This window comes from Ascaphus truei, chromosome 7 (genome assembly GCF_040206685.1).
Source record: "Ascaphus truei isolate aAscTru1 chromosome 7, aAscTru1.hap1, whole genome shotgun sequence".
Taxonomy (NCBI): domain Eukaryota; kingdom Metazoa; phylum Chordata; class Amphibia; order Anura; family Ascaphidae; genus Ascaphus; species Ascaphus truei.
This window is the reverse complement of record NC_134489.1, coordinates 76698171-76717480: the sequence shown is the minus strand read 5'-3', so window position 1 is coordinate 76717480 and position 19310 is coordinate 76698171. Positions and strand designations below refer to the sequence as shown.

Sequence of the window (19310 nt, the reverse complement as noted above, 5' to 3'; positions counted from 1 at the left end):
GTGGGTGCAGCATGGGCTAGACGTGGGAAGGTCCTTATTTGGTGGTCTAGTTACCCAGACCCTGGTTTAGCAGGTTTCATTCCTTTTAGTTTAAAGCTCAAAAAAATTATATTGAAATCCTAACTTGTTCCAGTTTTGCATATAGAGCAATATATTCATTAGTGTGTATATCTTTATATAGCGCCATCCAGGTACATAGAACGTTATAATACACGTGACATAATATTAGCGTAGAGCGTTGTGCTAATGTGATACTCTTATTCTCTTCCTATTAAATAGTAATATGTGCTTCCGTACTTTTCTGGGTCAATCAGGATGGCTGCTTGCTTTATTTTCATGGACTCGATGGTAACCCTACTCCTGCAGTACACCATTGCTTATGGTGTTCCCATGTACAAATGCAGTAAATCGGTTTGGAGCATCTTGTGAGTCCGATCACTTGCCTCATTGAGCTTGCTGATGTAGAAACATGATTAGAGGTTTTTTTTCAACTTTGTTTTATTAACATTTTACAGTAGTCAATGCTCTCTTCATCACTTGGGTTGGAGACTCCAGCCAGCCCATTGCAGCATATATTGTATTTTTATTCATATATTATGCTGATCACAATAATGGTTTTGGTCCTTAATATGCAGAGCTATTAAATGGTGTTTTATTGTTTCAAATGGCAGGCAATGTGTTAAATAGGTGATGCTTTCACCCTTGCAACCCTGATATGTTTTCACCATGTGATGGTAATGCTGTGGCATGTGTACCAGTCTGGTATTTTATGGCATCTGTACAGGATAGCGCTGCGGATGTTTCTGGGGTCGATCTTACCACAGCTTCCCACCAGCCTCTCCGGGTAAAGTGGTGTATGACGTGCAGGTGGCAGCAAAGTTGTCAGGAGAACCTGCGTACCAGTTTGTGGCGCAGAGGCAGATGGGACGCATCCCTCATTGAGCAGTGTGTGGGCCTTGGGAAGGGAGTCTTGGGTAAAAGGATGAGTTGGGTGATGTAGAGGGTGTTGTGAGCGAGTGGCTGAGTTTGCATGTGTTATGCTTCATTAGGCCCCCAGTACACCATCTCAGTGAGCCTTCTTTTTTGTCATGCATTCTAGAAAAGATTCCCCATCGCTGTACTAATGTAACTGCTTTGCACTGTTTATCTTTTGTCAGTTGTGTAGTGAACAGCAAGTGGATAATGCAGATTACATCATGTCGTATGGGTGATACTGTTCAGTCTGCTTTTATACATGGTAGACGAGGGATTTCGATCAATCTTACTCCGGTAGTGTTTAAACCACTATTGTATGAAAGGGTAATATTTATTTGTATGGCTCCAATATGTTCTGCAAGGCAGTGTGAGGTTGAGGAGTCGTTGGCATGTAACGAAAAGAGCAATGTAAAAATGACATAAGATCAGTGGAATCTAATGTTAACTTTTTCTTCAATCTTGTCCTAGTACTTCAGCAAGGGGAGGGCTATTAATATGGTTTCTACAGCTCTACGCTACATGCTGAAATAAGTCCTGTACGTGCTATGTTGTCTGCTTCATGAGAACAAAGATACTTTCTGGGTGATCTACATTGTGCGGTCATAATGCTGCTTAACCTACAATCTGTTATTCCTATTTTACCATAAAATGTTATTAAGCAATTAGCTTTTTCATGTTTGAGAACATACAAAGTTTAAAATTGGGATATCTACATAGTAAATAAAAGTAAAGGTGAAAAGGACGTCCTGTCCAGAATATCTTACAATTTATGTTAGAATATACAGCTTTGTATATGCAATTTTAAACCTGCATTTCATGTACTCAGTGGACATGATGAAGTATTTTCTCCACTCTGAATTGCAGGTGTTAAAAGATATGGGTCACACAAAACACATTCATCAGATTGTGCAACCATTAGGCTAAGGCCCCGGTCACGGCGCTCTAATGCGCGCCCGCGCTTTAGGCTGCGCGTTCCGGCGATTCCCCGGTCTGCAGCTCACTGCAGGAGCAGAGACCGGGGGGGGGCGTGCCCGAGGAGTGACGGGGGCGCGGCCATGACGTCACCCGGCAGGTTCGCCCTCATTGGCTGAACCGCCGGGGGGCGTACCTAGCCGCTCGACGCGAGTTCCTGCTCTCAATTCTATTGAGAGCAAGAGTAGCTCTCGCGCGAGCGCTGCGGCCCCCCCTCGCAGCGGGCCCGGCGCCGTTGCGGGGAGGGCTCTGGTGAGCCCAGCTTCCGCCACAGCGGACGCTGCAGCATGCAGTGGGGGCAAGGCCTTAGTTTTCTTTCTTCAGAGAAATAACAATGGAAAGTAATTTGTGGTGCTCTTAAAGCTGCAGTTCAAGCCATAGCCTACATGTGTTTTTTTTTTGTGTGTTTTTTTAAATCAGTTCTGTACTATGAGAAAATACTTGTAGAATTTAAAAAATAAACAATTTTAAAGAAATTTTACAGTATTCTAATGTAACAAGCATTTTTGTTCCTATAGCAACCATTTACAAAGTCACACCCCCTTTTTGAGCCCTGCCCTCTCTAGCAGTGAACCAATGGAATCTAGTGCTTGCCTGGTCCCATGATCTTCCTCACAGAACTTTGCCTGTCAGTGCACCAGAAGAGGACCCAGGATGCATTTAGTAAACCCCAAGTCGAATCTTCAGCGATCGATTACAGGAGAATGGATCGATCAGCAACTTAGCTAATCACTTGTCAGTGTGTAGATTGTATTGAATGACATAGGTAGATATATAGATATATCACGACATCTTGAACTGCAGCTTTAATGGCCCCAATAGTCATTATTATTGCTATTTTAATGTTTGCGTTATTGGCATTTTAGGTATTAGTTACATCAAAGAACCCCTACATTATTACAGTATATGCATTGTTCGGTTAAAGCAGCAGTCCAAGCTGCCTCCCCCTCTCTCCCCCCTCCCCCTTTTAATATGTGCATCAATACAATCCACACGCTGATAAGTAATTAGCTAAATTGCCGATCGATCGGCGAAGATTCGGCTCAAGGGTCCACTGAATGGCTGTCAGTGCAGCAGAAGAGGACCAAAGAGGCAGTCACTAGATACAATTGGTGCACTGCTAGAGAGGGCTCAAAAAGGGGTGTGCCTGTTTCAGAAGAGGAAGGGGATGTGACTTTGTAAATGGTTGCTTTAGAAACAAAAAAGGCTTGTTACATTATAATACATTAAAAGTGTCATTCAGATTTTTCCCCAAGATGGCTCCGAAGGCGAAGAAGGAAGCTGTCCCTGCCAAGACTGAGGCAAAGTCTAATGCTTTTAAGGCCAAGAAGGCTGTTTTGAAAGGAGTCCACAGTCACAAGAAAAAGAAGATCCGCACCACCCCTACCTTCAGGAGACCTAAAGCCCTGAGGCTGGGGATGCAACCCAAATACCAGAGGAGGAGTGCTGCCACAAGGAACAAGCTTGACCATTATGCCATCATTAAGTTCCCTCTGACCACTGAGTCGGCCATGAAGAAGATTGAGGACAACAATGTGACGATGGAGAGGATTTGGCCCGGGATTAAAGGGGTTACACCCCAATTGGCCACCCTCTAACCTCACCAGGGAGACAAGGGGTTAACTGGGCTGAGGCCCAGACGTGTGATTTAACCCTTGTCATAACCTGAAAATGTATATTCCACTATTCCCCCATGTTTTATTGTTAATCAGTGTCTGCATCACACACACACTGGGATCCATCCGGGAGCACAAGGGTTAATAGTGGTATAGTGATTATAGCCCTTTGTGTAACTTTCCGCCTTTTCAGGCACCATTTTGCAGGTTCCCATAGGCCGCCATTAGGGCTCAATGCTTTCTAATGGTGAATCTTGCTGTTTGGGTCCTGTTTCCTGAGAAGACCAGCAGATGGCGTCCGAGAGGGAGAGCGGCGGTTTCCCATTGAAAGTCAATGGGCTCATTGACTTCAATGGAGAAATCCTCGAGAGAGCTTTCCAGGAACGAGTTGGCTGCCGTCCAAACCGCTTAACCGCAAAGCGGATACATTTTCAATAGGAGAGCTTTAATCACTTACAAGTCAAGTTCAACGACAAGTGGCGTGGGAATAAACAGTTCTAGGGCCCCTAGAAATTAAATTATTTCGGTCCCTAGTCCCTAGACCTCCCCCCACTCGACCACCACCGGGTCCCCGTATCCTGGACCCCGATAAGGGTCGAACCGAGAGGAGCGGGTCGCGCCATAGGTTCCAATAGCGGCGACAGAAACAGCTCAGGAAAACGACTAAGTGTGAAAAGCTGAATATTGGTAATCCATAGCTCCGGTTCCGGAGGGCCCAGCGTATCGGGGTTTGTGGTATCTGTAGCCACTGCTCCAGCATCGCTGCAGAACCATCCTTGACCCACTTGGACCAACCCGACGGAGTATGGACCCCCTTGAAGGTTCGGGACTTTTCCCATAGACTCCAATGGCGGCCAAAACCCGTTGACCGGCTACGGCGGAAAAACTCCATTGACTTCAACGGCGGCATCGCCCCGCAAACGGCGGTTTGCCATTGAAAGTCTATGGCGGCGAAGCCCATTGTTTTCAATGGGGATTTAGTGAAAAACCGTGATTTAATTTACAGCGGAGTTTTATGTATTAAAATGTGAAACGGTGTTAAGTGTATTGGTGTATCTCCGGTTTCCCAGGTCGTAGCAGGTCGCAAATTGGACCATAGGGTTTCCTAGTTCCGGCATTGAGAACTGGGAAGTTTGGACCTGTTGGACCCAAAGGAACCGGATATTTTAATATGTTCATGTTTTATCCATCATACTGTGTTTCAAGGTATGGGTAAAACCCAGAGGAAATTCCTTTGCATACCAGGGTAGCATATGGCCAGAAAGGCGACCCAATGTCTGAAACTTAAGTATGTTTCAAAGGATTTTGTCACCTCTACTGTTTGCATGAGGGTGGAGACTACTCAAACCAGAGCAGTCTTCAAGTGTTCCAGTTCACACCTCACAACAAAGGATTTCCTGCCAGATACTCCGTTTGGTAGACTTGCTGGCATTCCTGAGGTAGAGGAGGGGTTATAGAAATGAGACCCCAGAGCTCTACTGCGCATGTCCCAACTAGCAGGGGGGCATGGATTAAAATGTGTTCCCAGGTTAGTGACTGGCTGGAGGTAATTGAAAACCAATCACCTGTACTTAAGGTTAAAGATAGGGCCACAAAAGGTATATAATCTGTGGTCAACCCCTTATCCAGTGTTGAGTCTGTTATATACCATCTTGATTGCTGAGAGAAACGCTATGCACTGTCTTCCTGCCAGAGGTTTTTCATGTCTTTGGTGTCTTGATGACTATGAAGAGTGCTGTATGAACTGCCAGTCCAGATATGACTGCTTCATCATTTCCATCTTTAAGTAAGTGTCCATATTTTGCCTGTTATTTGTACATTTTTGTGTGTTCACCTTTATCAAGGAATAAATTATATTTTATCATATCTAAGTCTCGTCCCAGTTCAGACCCAGTTATAAATATATATTATCTTTTATATATTTATGTGTGTGACTATACAGCCTGCCATAATCTCACCGTGACAAACAACACGCTGGTTTTCATTGTTGATGTCAAAGCCAACAAGCATCAAATCAAACAGGCTGTAAAGAAACTGTATGACACAGATGTGGCCAAAGTGAACACCCTTATCAGGCCTGATGGTGAGAAGAAGGCGTATGTTCGGCTTGCTCCAGATTATGATGCTTTGGATGTGGCTAACAAGATTGGCATCATCTAAACCTACTGTGACAAGATCTGTACAGAAAAGAATAAAATAAATGAAAATTAAAAAAAAAAAAACGTATCCCTACCAGAATGCCTTTCCGCCATTAGCCTGTTCATTTGGTCGCGCGGGGCTCTGGTCGCTGCTGTCCTGTATTTCCTCTAGTTGACAAGGAGGTAAACTCTGAAATTCACCTAATCTGCACCGAAGCTTAAGTCCTTCAGAAACGTGGGCTTCCCCAGACCCTTTCTTGTGTGAGCAATTTAACTAATGGGTTTGTATACATTAACACAGTGGTTCCCAAATCCAGTCCTCTAGGAACACTATCACTCTAAATAATCATTGCATTTTAGTTGAAAGAATAATTTAAAGATTATTCTGCTTTTTAAAAGGGGGATTTGCACATGCTTTGTTTGCAATGCTCTTCTAGCAACAAACGACTTAACTTCTGGCTGCAGGCAGCATAATGCTGTAGAGATGATTTCTCAGCCACCTCCCACATAATGCTGTTCAAAACTTCTTAACTATACACAGCCTGCAACAAAAGCTGGGCCGAAGCATTCATCCTCTCTCTAGCAGTGCACCCAGGGCCGCTTTATACATTAGGCCGACTAGGCACAGGGCCTCGGGCCTACGGACCTTTTAGGGCCTACGGACCTTTTAGGGCCTACAATATTTCACTTGAAAAAATACCTTAAAAAATAAATCACAAAATAAGAGAAAACGGCGAATTTTAATTTAAAATGCCTTCGAAGTATTGATACCTTTAAATATCGAAACAAAAGTATCGATGCCAAAAATCGCTAGTATCGAAAGAAACAAGCAAACGATGAAATTAGCACAAAAATGAGTAAAACGGACACGCGGGCCTCTAGAAATAACAGTGCCCAGGGCCTACGAAGGTCTTAAAACGGCCCTGAGTGCACCAACTGTATCTAGTGACTCCAAGGTCACATCATCTTCCCCACCGGACTTTGCATCTTTTGTCTTCTTCTGCTGCACTGACAGCAATTTAGTGAACCTTTGATCTGAATCTTCGCAGGTCGATCGGCAACTTGGCTAATTACTTATCATTGTTTGGATTGGATTGCTGTATAAAAGTGAAAAAAATTCTTAACGTCCGCTTGGACTGCTGCTTTAAAATGGGAGGTTTTCTGGTGATTCTTTAGTAAATAAGGCAGTATTTGGAAGATACTCTAAGTCACCGGTGCACTAACTGGGGGGTGGGGTCGCGGGCGGTTGCAGAGGTCCCGCGCTCTTCCCCAAGGCATTTAAATTAGCCTCTACAACCTTTACTTACCGGGATTCAGCCGGCTTCAGGACGCGTGACCAGGGCAACGCAGGGTCAAATGACATTACGGTTGCCCTGGTAACGTGACGTCACACGACACCGCAGGTCACGTGACATGCGAGGTAAGGAGGGGGCGGCGGCCGCCAACAGAGGAGGTGAGGCAGGGAGGGGACTCCGCAAAAAAAAGTTTGCGCGCCCCTGCTATAAGTCAATCCTCCAATAAGGCTTAATTTTTCTGTATTAAAGGATAATACAATCATTTTGACAACTAACTACATACTAGAGATTTTTCATGTCGCAATACTTTCATTCTACAGTTATAAATTTGCCTTTATTTCTCAAATAAATCAACAATATTATTTAAATCTGTATAGGTCTACAACATCTAGCATGTCTGTTTTTGCTCTAATGGCTAATTGTGCAGATATTTCTAATCTATTTTATTTTCTTCAAACAGCTGTTTCTCCACTTTTTAAATAGCCCTTTGCATCTGAGATTGTGCTATACTCATTAAATATTCATTACTTTACTGTAATGCAGCATTTTACAAAATTATCACATTTTTTTCTTTCTTCTATTCCTTACAGCTTAAATAATGGGGATTAAGGCACAACGTCCTCGGTGCTTTTTTGACATATCCATCAACAATGTACTCGGTAAGAAACCAAAATATTTATGCTTGTAGAGTAAAATATCATCCATTTGAAGACAACATCACCACCTTTATTTGTTCGGGATGGGGAGTATAGGTATAATGTCAACTGCCGACCTCTAATAATTGAATTTAGCTGATTTTTAGATTGTGTAAAGCGCCGCTCCCACCCTCCCCATATGCCCATGAGTATTGTGGATCATGTATAAATATATATATATCAGTTAAATGCTTCAATAATTCTAATAGTTGTTTTGTTTACTTGAATGCTTATAAAGCTGGCATTCGCTTAGAACACTGCTAATTGTAGTTGGGTGGTTCCAGATGCCTCAATACCTTTTTGCATATCTATAAATTTAAATGTGTTTCCCCCCACCCCCCTATCTATAGCTGGAAGAGTCGTCTTTGAACTGTTTTCAGATGTGTGTCCAAAAACGTGTGAGAACTTCCGCTGTCTCTGCACAGGTTGGTTGTAAAGTTAGTCCCAAGTATAATGCTGTATTTGTCTCAATTGCATAACTGTTCCAATGAGGTTAGAATAAAAATATATATTTTGTTGCAGTAGTAAGTTTATTGAATGCTCCTTTATTGGGGCATTTGTCCAAAAAAGTTACTAGGGAAAAACTTTTACTACATTTGCTACTTCCTGTGTCAATTCTTTATATGAATGTTGCTCCCAAGAGCATGCACGTGAAAACCAATATACGCAGCAATCTGCTTCAACTTCTTAAAACGATTCACCAATATGGGAAAAATATATTTCATGGGATAACTAGATCAGTCAGTTATGCTTTGGCTAAATCCAATATAGGTCAACACTTTGGCAAACTCGCCCAACACCCAGTAATTATCATTCATAACGCTAACATATTCCGTAGAGCAGTACAATAGGGTTGGAGGATGACCGTAAAATAACAAGCATGATCATACAATGTGTCGGTATGTAAGGAAGGCCCTGCCCAATGGAGCTTACAATGTGCACGCACACATGCTACTTTAGCCAAGACCAATAAGAGCAGCTGTAACGGCCGCAAACGACTAACACCCTTTTGCTGCCGCCTTTGGTATAACTTGTTATGTCCAAGAGAGTTTGAACATTCAGATGCACAGCAAACAGACCCACCTTATGAACACCTTGTTGTTTTGAAGTGGCCTCATGATAACCCTGTCCACGCTGGCTCAGTGGAGCAGTGCTGGTATATTGGGAAGAGTGTTGGGCCGAGTTTACAGTGGGGGCAACGCGACCGTGTGACGTCAGCCGTCGCCATCCTACAGCTATTCATGCACTCTGGTGCAAGAGACCAGAGATTGCGACCGGGGGTGTAGCAATGAGCGGTGCGCCCTCATTGGCTGAACCGCTCATGTGCCCATGACATCACCCCTCGATCGTTGGAAATATCAAAATCTCCTGGCTTCCAGCGACGGCTGACGTCACGGTAGCGTCCATTATGGGCACCCGCGACAGATGTACTTGCTACGGTGTTGCGCAACGCCGCAGTTGCCGTAGCAAGTACTATAAACTCAGCCTTAGGCTGGGGCCATAGAAGGGGAAGCAGGGCTGGACCGCGCTGACGCTGAGGCTCGCCTGCTGAAATCTGCGCGATTTCATGCCCATGCAGGCGAGCCAGCGGGCGCGATCGGAGGCGGGGGGAGACTGAGGGAGGCGGGGCTGTGACGTCGCTGGGCCAATCGCCCGCGACGCACCAACGTCACGTTGACGCTGCTCCGCGCTGATTGGTTGTTTTCAGCCGACAGTGCTCTGAAAAACAGCTTGGCTGTCGGCTGAAAAATCCAGCGCCTGAGCACGCCTGCGAATGCTCGCGTGAGCCCCCTCTCAAGGCATCCTCATTGAGGATGCAGGGGCTCAGCGCGGAGCGTCCGCACGGCTCAGCGCGGCCTGTCCTTCTATGGACTCGGCCTTAGGGTGCCTGTTATGTCCAAGAGAGTTTGAGGAATATCCAATCTTCTTGTTTGGTCAAAATGTTTACCTAGAGATTCCATCTTTTGACTTAAGAAATATGAAAGGGTATTCTAAGGCTTTAAGCAGCATGTTGATGATTCGATGAGAAAGGGTTCCTTATATTTTTATTGCAGCCTTTTAAACCTTCGTAAGTAACACAGTTGGGGGTATTTTGTATTAGTTAATCTGATCACGCTTTTCTTTGTGTAAAAATTACTTTAAATTAGTGTTGTGCCGGGTCCTAATTTTTCTGTAAACCGGCTAACGGGTACCCGGGCAAAATTAATCATTTTTCCCAGCCAGTTACCCGGACGGCACTTACCTGCAGGGTGAGGATGACCGCGGCGACATCCGGGAGCAGACGCAGAGATCCTGGTGGCAGCGGCAGCAACAGAAGTCTGTGTTCAGCCGGCGGGAGCAGCAGGAATGCAGCTGATACCAGTGTGAGCCGGGGAACCATGCGACCGGAGCAGGAACGTTCCTATTGGACAGCTGCTCCCGTCGGCTGAACACAGACCTCTGTTGCTGCCTCCACCACCAGGATCTCTGCTGCTGCTTTCAGATGTCGCCGCGGTCTTCCTCACCTTCAGTCGCCGGCTGCAGGTAAGTGATGAAGTATTTCCATTTACAGTAACTTTACCTGGCGCCGGTTCCTACCCGTTGCCGGGCCCAGCCCCCTGCTGCCGGGGCCGGGTCCGGGTAGCTGAAAAAGTACCGGGTAATTACCCGGTGCTCTGTACATCACTACTTTAAATGAAAAAATCACTTGTGAGCACATTCACGTCTGTCAGGTTTGCAACCCTGCTTTTCTCGTTTATCTCCTGGCATACTGCAACCAGGGGTTCTGGGAAATGACATGCAAATGGGCACAGTGTCACCTTTTGCTTCAAGTCCATTGTAAAAATTACTTTGTAACTGAGCCGTATGTACAGCCAACTCTCTAAATTCTGGGGAATGCTACTGCAGATACGTTTTGGGGTCATAATAAAAGCATTATACATTGAATCGCTCAAAATAATTTCTGTTATACAGTACATTGCAATTTCAGACTAAAACCAGTAACTTTTTCTCGGCTGTAATGATGTTGGCAAAGGATCATTGTTGAAGAGACTTTCTAATGGTGTCTTTTCTCTTCTAGGTGAAAAGGGTGTTGGGAAAAATACGCAAAAGCCATTGCATTACAAAAGTTGCCTGTTTCACAGAGTCGTGAAGGATTTTATGATCCAAGGAGGAGACTTTAGTGAGGGTAAGGCCAGATCTTAATGAAGAGTATATCAATTGTATCTCATTGAAAAGTCTTCTTAAATATTTCACCTCTGGTTTTGTAGGGAATGGAAGAGGTGGAGAATCTATATATGGAGGATTCTTTGAAGGTAAGAGGTTTATTTATTTTTTCTCTAACTTTTTATTTTAAGTATTTAACTTTAAGCAGTATTGTTCTAATAGCTGTATTATGGTTACAGGTATCATATTTTATTGAAACCAGGAACTCAAAAGGACTTGCACATTTGACAGATCTGTTGTAAATTGAGGCACAGAAATGCCATAAATGTATACAGACAGAATTTTAAATATTTATAAATAAATAATCAAACTACACAACATTAAATTACCTTGAAAGACAATTGACTCAGTTATTCTGGCATCTAAATATGGTTTTTCTGAATAAATTACTTTCTCGGAGACCCCCCAGATAACAAGCAGTGAGTTCAGTTTAGACTGAAATATATAGAATCTTATCTTTTGGATGGATTTTGAAAGGCATGCAAAAAATAATCAAATCTGTGAACCTGTGTAATGTAAAAATAGAATGATATATGTAAAGCATACTTACAATGAAATATATATATATGCAATACGATACCGCACGTGGACGAATATCAGAGGCAGCACTCCAAATGAATATCAAAAATCCTGTATTATTCAACAAAACATCATATCCAACGTTTCGGTCCTCAAAGGTCCCGTTTGAGGACCGAAACGTTGGATATGATGTTTTGTTGAATAATACAGGATATTTGATATTCATTTGGAGTGCTGCCTCTGATATTCGTCCACGTGCGGTATCGTATTGCCTATTTATTTGTACAGGATTTGCACCCATTTTTTCTATTCAGACGGATTGCCTATGGTTCTTTATTACCTGATATATATATATATATATCACAATTATTGGGAAATGACATGCAAATGAGCACTCAGTGCCACCTTTTGTCTCAAGCTCGTATTACACAAGCAAATCCTCAAGCCAATGCATGCTGTTTTAAACGCAGCTGTGATATATATATATATATATATATATATATAATGGCAAGTATTAAATGGCCAGTATTAAAAGTTGTAATATTGTTCTTGTTCTGTTATTCGTTAATCTCAAACATATGTAGAACTCTGGCTGAGATTCCACTGAGGGCATCATGTCATGTTATGAGCTTAAAGTTGTCACAATTATTGCGACCAGATAAGTACAAAAATGTTTTTTTTGTAAAGCATATACAATGTTTAGTCTGTGTGCTTCAAAGTAATATTGTTTTTTTTTTTATCGTGCATACTTTTGAGACCAACTTTTAATGGGGGAAAAAATAAGCCCTTTTTGTTTTTTGTTTTTTAAATGCTTCAGTTCTTTTCAAGTATGTGCTTGCTGAACAGGAAGTCCAAACCCCTTAAATTATTGCTCTCTCCCTGCTAGATGAGAGCTTCTCTGTTGAGCACAACAAAGAATTCCTGCTCTCAATGGCCAACAGAGGGAAGGACACCAATGGGTCCCAATTTTTTATGTAAGTATTGTTTGCTCTATTTGTTTTGATCTCTGCAGCACTGAACAATACTAGAGTTTACTGGTTGAGATCTACTATACTCTGAAGTTGGCAAGCAAATTGGGACTTATGCATGTTGTCTCTCCATGGACTAATTATAGATTCTTCACATGTGATCATTAGTACTAAAAACGTGCAGCTGCTGATCTCTTTCCTCCATATGAAGGCGAAGCAAGAATGGGGATTCTTACATTTGTGATTTAAATATGGGGAAATTGCCTCAGCAGTAGATACAATATCATTTTGGGTTACCAGTGTTTGAATGGCTAAATTAGTTTTTATAGGAATGAATACATACAAGTTGTTTTCTTTCGTGACCCGTTGGCTGCTTGTAAATACGAGCTTCAGTGCTTTTTCACCACAGCTTTATTCATTACACTTAAAGGGTAGCTGACTTGTCTTTAAACATGTCGTATTTCTGCAGTCCTTTTAATGGTAAACAAACCATGGCATCTAAAATTGTTCCCCTGTGTGTTCAGGTTTAATTGTATGTTGAATTTGCAAATGCAAATGTTCCTTTCAGAAGTATTAACTGTTTGTTTTTCTTCTCTTTATCAAATCCTTTTCCCAATTTGCATCATAGAACAACCAAACCTACACCTCACTTAGATGGGTAAATATTGCTAAGCATCTTTACATTTAGATTGTAACCAGCAGATATTTAGAAATTGCATTAATAAATCTTTACGTCCCCCTGTAGGGGTCATGTTGTTTTTGGACAAGTAATTTCTGGGCAAGACGTTATAAGGGAGATTGAGTGTCAGAAAACCGATCCGTCCAGCAGGCCATGTGCAGACGTCCGGATCCAAAATTGTGGCGAGCTGATTCAGAAACCTAAAGGTATGAGCCCCCCCCCCCCTTTACATTTTGTAGATACCTGAGCTAACGGCTGACGGAATAGCATTCACAAAACTCCTCTGCAATTTCTGTATCGTTTGTTAGTTTGTCTTTTCCACTCAAGATATGGGAGAAACCTTTTTGAAGAGCCAGCTAAAGTCATCATGTTTTTGTCATTTCTTTTAGCTAAGAAAGAGAAGAAAAGGCACAAATCTTCCTCCAGTGACACCGGAAACTCGAGCGACACGGATTCCTCTTCGGACTCTTCCTCTGATTCCAAAAGCGAGGAGGAGGGAAAAGCAAAAAAGAAAAAAAAGAAACACAAGAAGAATTCCAAGAAGCAGAAAAAGGAGAAAAAAAAGCGGAAGAAAACCAAGAAAAGGTAAGTTCCGTTATACTCTGGCGTGTAGGCGACCTATGCAGTCTTGTGTAGGAACAAAATATATACAGCTAAACCCTGTTATAACGCGCCTCGTTATACCGCGATTCGGTTATAACGCGGTTTTCCCGTGGCTCTCGTTTTTAAAAAATTTTTTTATTTTTTTTTGCACACTGCACACACTCACTGCACACACTCACTGCACACACTGCTCATTGCTCACACTGCACACACACTGCACACACTGCTCATTGCACACACTGACACACTGCACACACACTGCACACTGCACACACACACTGCTCCTTGCTCACACTGCACACACTGACACACTGCACACACACTGTACACTGCACACACACTGCTCATTGCTCACACTGCACCTGTATTCTATTCAAGCTTAAACTAAAAGGAGGAGCATTAAACACTCTTTAAATATAAAAAGTTATCACAACTCACAAAAATTCCCACTTCTAAAGGACCAATTTATAGCTATATACTGTATTAATAAATAATGCACCCTTACAAATACTGTATATACTGCTCCAAGTCAGTGGAAAATCTAACTTGTGTGGGGCTGGTAGGATGGCCCGGTGCAGCGCGGGGGGGCAGGTAGGTGGGTGTTAGGGCCCGGGGCGGGGGTGGGAAGTCATTGTGCTGTGGGGGGGGTGGCCGGGCCCTGCGCTGCGGCTACGGCGGGCCCTGTACTGCTGCGCGAGGGCCCTGTGCTGCGGCGGGGGGGGGGGGGGGGGGGGTTAGCGGTCTTCCGGAGACTGCTTACCTGTCTCCAAAGCAGCACACTTATGCAGGCACCCCTCACGTTCGCCGTGCGCATGCGCCGTGCGGCTCGTGAGGAGTGGATGTTGCCTGCCAGTTCCCTCTCACTCACAGACACTCACAGACACTCACACACACTCACACACACTCACACACACTTACACACACTCACACTTCAGACCGTGGCGATTTTTAAATATAGTACCAGAAAGTACTGCCGTTGCGGTGGTGGCGTCGGTGGGGAGGTCGCGCTGCAGGGAGCTGTACGGCGGAAACTGGTTGTATAGCGTTTTTTTTTCTATTCACGTGGTGTCAGGGGGAAGCCGGGACCGGAGGGACATCCCCGCTCCCATCTCCTGCCCCGCGGGCTGTCCCGCGGTGACAGGGGGAAGCGGGGACCGGAGGGACATCCCCGCTCCCATCTCCTGCCCCGCGGGCTGTCCCGCGGTGACAGGGGGAAGCGGGGACTGGAGGGACATCCCCGCTCCCATCTCCTGTCCCGCGGGATGAATCTGCGTTAAAGCGGCGGCCCCTTTTTTTCTCGCGACCCCGTTAGTAACGCGGTGGTCTCGGGGTGGACCCCGAGGCCCGCGTTATAACGGGGTTTAGCTGTATTTAGTGTTTTCATCCACCTCACTTTGTGTTCCAATGGTATGCTAACTCTGAGTTAAGAAGGTCCCAGTAACTCTGACACTTCTAAGTATTTTACATGATGGTTATTTACAAGTTATACTTGGGAAGGGTTTGATTTCCTCTGGCTGCTTCCTTGTGTGATGTCACTGTGTGCGCAGCAAGTGCTTGTACAGCCCGAGCCCCCTCTCCCCATAACTTCATTGGTTTTCTGATGAGGGCAGGGTGAGGCAAGGATCAACACTTAATTGAAAAACATTTTCCCCCTTCAGAGGCCCCATAGATGTTGCTGGCTGACTGTGCGATTGTACCTTTAGGAAAGGTGCATTTCCACCTAGGTTTTTTTGCATTAGGTGGGTAGCAGGGGGGGCTACCGGAGTTGAACCCCATTAATTTGAGCTCCATGGTATTCCCTGCTTCCTGAGATACCACTATAGCTCATTCTGGTAGCACAATATGGTGGCTCAAATCTCCTGATACGTCAATAGGATGCCTCGATTGCATCTGCCGTGGCTTCCTATTGGCCAGCGAGATGTGGTACCTTTTTTTAAACATGAAGATACCGACATAAGCGTCTTTTATAAATATCTCTGGAAGCAGAGGTCCCCAAAACTGACCGTTTTGTGGCAGTCATTGGGCGAACCGCTCACGTGACCCGGCCATTTCGCTGCAAATACAAATATTTGTCTCCAAGCTGCTCTCCGTTGAACGCTCACGTGCGCGCAATATACATGTTCACTTAAACACACTGATTCGTTGCGCATCGCTCAAGCACGCCCAATCATTCTGGACGCAGCCTTAGGGTGTATCCTCACTAAGAGGTTGCTAGAATCCTTGATATATATTAGAGCTTATTTATTGCCTCTAAGCAAATTTACTATTGCAACATTTCAAGAAAAATCACCTTTATTTTGTTTGGACTAAATACATTTTTCCTTTTTTTGTATAAAGCTCTGCTAGTGAAAATGAAAAGGAGGACCAGGAAGTCCAGGTAACATCCACGGTACGTCCGGAGGAGATACCAACTGTACCAGAAAACAAGTTTTTAATGAGAAGGAGCCCTCAAAGAGGAGAGGAGAACGAAGAAAGAATGAATGACAGAGACTGGTAAGCATCATGTGCTGTATTCTAGTAGTATTCTAATGTTTTTATTGAAATTCATGTAAGTGCATGGACTTTTCCAGAATTTCATAGTGATGGCTTTTCTTTTGAAAGCTTTGTGGACAGTTGCATTTAGTATCAAACTACTCAACCTTCCTTCAGGAAAATCTGGATATATGGCACAAACAGAGTAAATAATTTGCAAGACATTATTTAAGTTTTGGCAATAGTGTTTACAGCATCTGAAAATGTAATTAAGCTCCCAAATCTAATAAGAACAGCACTTTGTTCATCTCGTATATGAAATGGCTCTAAAATGCGAAGCTCTGGTGTGTACAAGCCTGTTGAGTTGCCTCTTTTTCATTGGATTACCCAAGGTAGTTTTTACCACAGAGTTAAAACCCTGGCTAAGGGTTTGCTGCTTTTCATCCAAATCATAACTATTTGCATGTTTCTGGAAACCAATAATGCAGTAGTGTAATTCAACACTGTAGATCAGCATCCAGTTTAAACAATGTGTATTGTCCGTGTATGGTATATGCAGAGATGTGTGCTTTCCATGGTCCATGAGGACTGGAATTGGACCACACTACATATCTACATATGGGGGATCTTAGATAGCCAGTATATAAATCCTTGAACTTTTATTTTGTTAATTTTCTTAATGCCATGTAAATCAATTAGTTTTTTTTTAATGAGTTTCAATAGCAACTTGGCCACTACACTCTCATATGCTCATTTCCTCTCATGCCTTCAATTGTTGGTGCCATCATAGTTTATATTTTATGTGAATAGTGCTTTTTAGTACTTTTGTGTATCTGAGTGGAATTCATTTTTATTTATTATTTTTCCCTCCTGTTTTCCATTTCTTTTATTTTCAGCAATTCTCAGGGATCTCTATACCAGAGAAGGCTTTTAGTAACCAGGTCTGGAAGAAAAATTAAAGGTAGAGGACCAAGAGTAAGTGAAAATAATTTTTTATTTGTAGTTTTACTCGTTTGCTTTTAATTGCATTGCAGTGAAGAGCACATTTGTTACTTATAAACCTAAACTGCTTGTTTCGACTGAGGAAAACATAAGTATTTAGTTGGAATACATTGGGAGTTCTCGATGGGTTGATTGTGGAAAATGCTTTCTTTTCCTTTTCTAAAGATGTAGGGTTTTTTTTTTGTACAGATATGTAATGGTGCTCCTTGTTTTCTCCTTTCAAGCGCTATCGTACACCCTCCCGATCCAGATCTAGAGATCGCTATAGAAGGAGCGAAACTCCTCCACATTGGAGGCAGGAAATGCAGAGAGCTCAGAGGATGAGATATTCTAGTGGGGAACGCTGGATCAAAGGCGACAAGTAGGTCACATACTGAATATGTCAATGTTTGCTGCCCTACGATGCACCTATTAAATTCAATGTGCTTTGAAGCTGCAGTTATCAGTCGAAAAAGAATTTTGGAGGTTTAAATAGAGACCGCACAAACGAAAACTACCAGCTGCTATTGTTGGAAAACTGCCATTGCAGTCGATGGGAGTTTCAGCCAATAATGACCGCTATGGAGTATATTGAACCATGGACATCGGCATTTTAGCTGTGCAGTGTCTCGCTCTGTTTATATCTTCCGATCTTCTCTTTTAAAGGGTACCAGGCTGATTTGTATTTATGAACATTTCTATTTTATGTAATTTTATAAATATACAACGACAATCTAGTTTTAAGGACATCAAAGCAAAACAATTGTGTCATTATGGGTTTTGTGAGAGTGCATTATAGAAATTGAGGTAAACACACAGATACTAAATACTTGCTTTACTTTTGAGTTCAGCTAATTTATTTTAATGCCAAATGTTTTCTAGGGGTGAGCTCAATGACGATCAAGAAAATCAGAAAAGTCCAATAAGAGGAGGAGAGTGGAAACCAGCGGATCACAGGCCAGTATCCAAGAGTCCCAGCAACAGAGAGGATCGGGAGAATAAAACGAAAGACCAGAAATCTAACAGCAAAGGCAGAGAGTCTAAGAAAGATGATGAGAAGGAAGAAAGGCATGATAAAAGTAGGAGTAGGAAACATGCCAAATCTGAAAGCCAGAGTGAAAGTAAAGAGAACTCCAAGAGCAACAGAGATGGTAAGCACAGCAGGCGTGAAGAAAAGACTAGATCAAAGAGCAAAGATCGTGATTATGAGAGGGGGAAGGAGAGAGACAAGCACTCTGATAGCAGAGCGAAAGGAAAGGAGAGGAGTCGAAGTAAAGAGAGGTCAAAACATGGTGTCTCAAAAACTAGCGAGAGAGCGAAAAGTGAAAGCAAAGAGAGGGAGAGAGCTAGAGATAAGCATGCAAGGTCAAGGAGTAAGGAGCGTGAATCTACGAGAAAACACAGCTCCAGCAGCCGAGCTAAGGAAAGAAGCAAAAGCAGAGATAAGGGCAGACGGGGCAGATCTAGAAGCCGTGACCGCAGCCGAAGCAGAGACAATGCGAAAAGCAAAGACCGAGAGACCAAAAGAAGAGGCAGGTCCCGAAGCAGAGACCGAAAGACATCGCCAGAGAAATCCAAAAATAAAGAAAATAAGACAAGGGATGACTCGAAAGATACAGATCGAGAAGTCAGTCAAAGCAGAAGCAAAGACACAAATCGAAAGGATGAAAATAAAAGTTCACATAAAGCTACTGGGCATGAAAGCCATAAAGGAAAGCTTTCTAGGAGCAGGAGTCCAGAGAACAAACGAGACAAGAAAACAAGCAGAGATCGTGATAAAAGTCCAGAATCCAAGAAAAAGGACAGCAAGGATTCGGAGGTGAGATCTTCTACCCACAGGAGCAGAGATAAAGAAAAGACTGTAAAATCTTCACGTGACAAAGAAAGTAACCAAAAATCAAGAAGCCGGGAGAGGGATCCCTCCCAAGAAAAGGAGAAAAAAATAAATGATCAGTCAAGTCCTGCTAGTGTTGATGGTAAAAAATAAATTGTAAATACTGGTTTCCATTTTCTGTTTGGGCAATGTATGCTGAGGGACATTCATTCTTTTTTGTTTATTTCGATTTTTGTTACGTGGACGTTAGTTTAATTTTTTTGATAATCCTCAATCTGGAACATTTGTATTGCTGAAGTTTTAATAAACTTTCAATGAAAAAAATAAATATAGGTGTAAGGCGTTATCAACTTTTTAAA

The 19310-nt window shown here is 43.1% G+C and overlaps 2 protein-coding genes across 4 annotated transcripts in view; both read left to right on the top strand.

The window, feature by feature from the left end:
* Positions 1–19310, top strand: part of PPIG (peptidylprolyl isomerase G) — a 22393-nt gene extending 3083 nt beyond the window's left edge. For 2 of the 3 annotated variants that reach the window (XM_075609130.1, XM_075609128.1), the window contains exons 2-13: positions 7587–7655; positions 8042–8116; positions 10750–10857; positions 10940–10984; positions 12301–12388; positions 13011–13040; positions 13128–13267; positions 13451–13646; positions 16002–16157; positions 17033–17111; positions 17363–17499; positions 18000–19310. In XM_075609130.1, coding sequence (XP_075465245.1) covers positions 7595–7655; positions 8042–8116; positions 10750–10857; positions 10940–10984; positions 12301–12388; positions 13011–13040; positions 13128–13267; positions 13451–13646; positions 16002–16157; positions 17033–17111; positions 17363–17499; positions 18000–19104 — 2220 coding nt within the window. In that variant the 5' untranslated portion in view covers positions 7587–7594 and the 3' untranslated portion in view covers positions 19105–19310. Of the gene's footprint in view, positions 1–5253; positions 5350–7586; positions 7656–8041; positions 8117–10749; positions 10858–10939; positions 10985–12300; positions 12389–13010; positions 13041–13127; positions 13268–13450; positions 13647–16001; positions 16158–17032; positions 17112–17362; positions 17500–17999 lie in introns of those variants that run through there. The other variant, XM_075609129.1, reaches the window with a different exon arrangement.
* Positions 3177–5785, top strand: LOC142499582 (large ribosomal subunit protein uL23-like). The gene is made up of 2 exons (XM_075609133.1): positions 3177–3476; positions 5529–5785. Exons 1-2 carry the CDS (start codon positions 3204–3206, stop codon positions 5721–5723), a joined length of 468 nt encoding a protein of 155 aa, XP_075465248.1. The 5' UTR covers positions 3177–3203; the 3' UTR covers positions 5724–5785.

Excerpts from the sequence above, each read along its gene's own strand:
- LOC142499582 (XM_075609133.1), top strand. The coding sequence starts at position 3,204 with ATGGCTCCGAAGGCGAAGAAGGAAGCTGTCCCTGCCAAGACTGAGGCA. Across the intron at positions 3,477-5,528 it reads CCATGAAGAAGATTGAGGAC|AACAACACGCTGGTTTTCAT; the intron begins AACAATGTGACG and ends CTCACCGTGACA.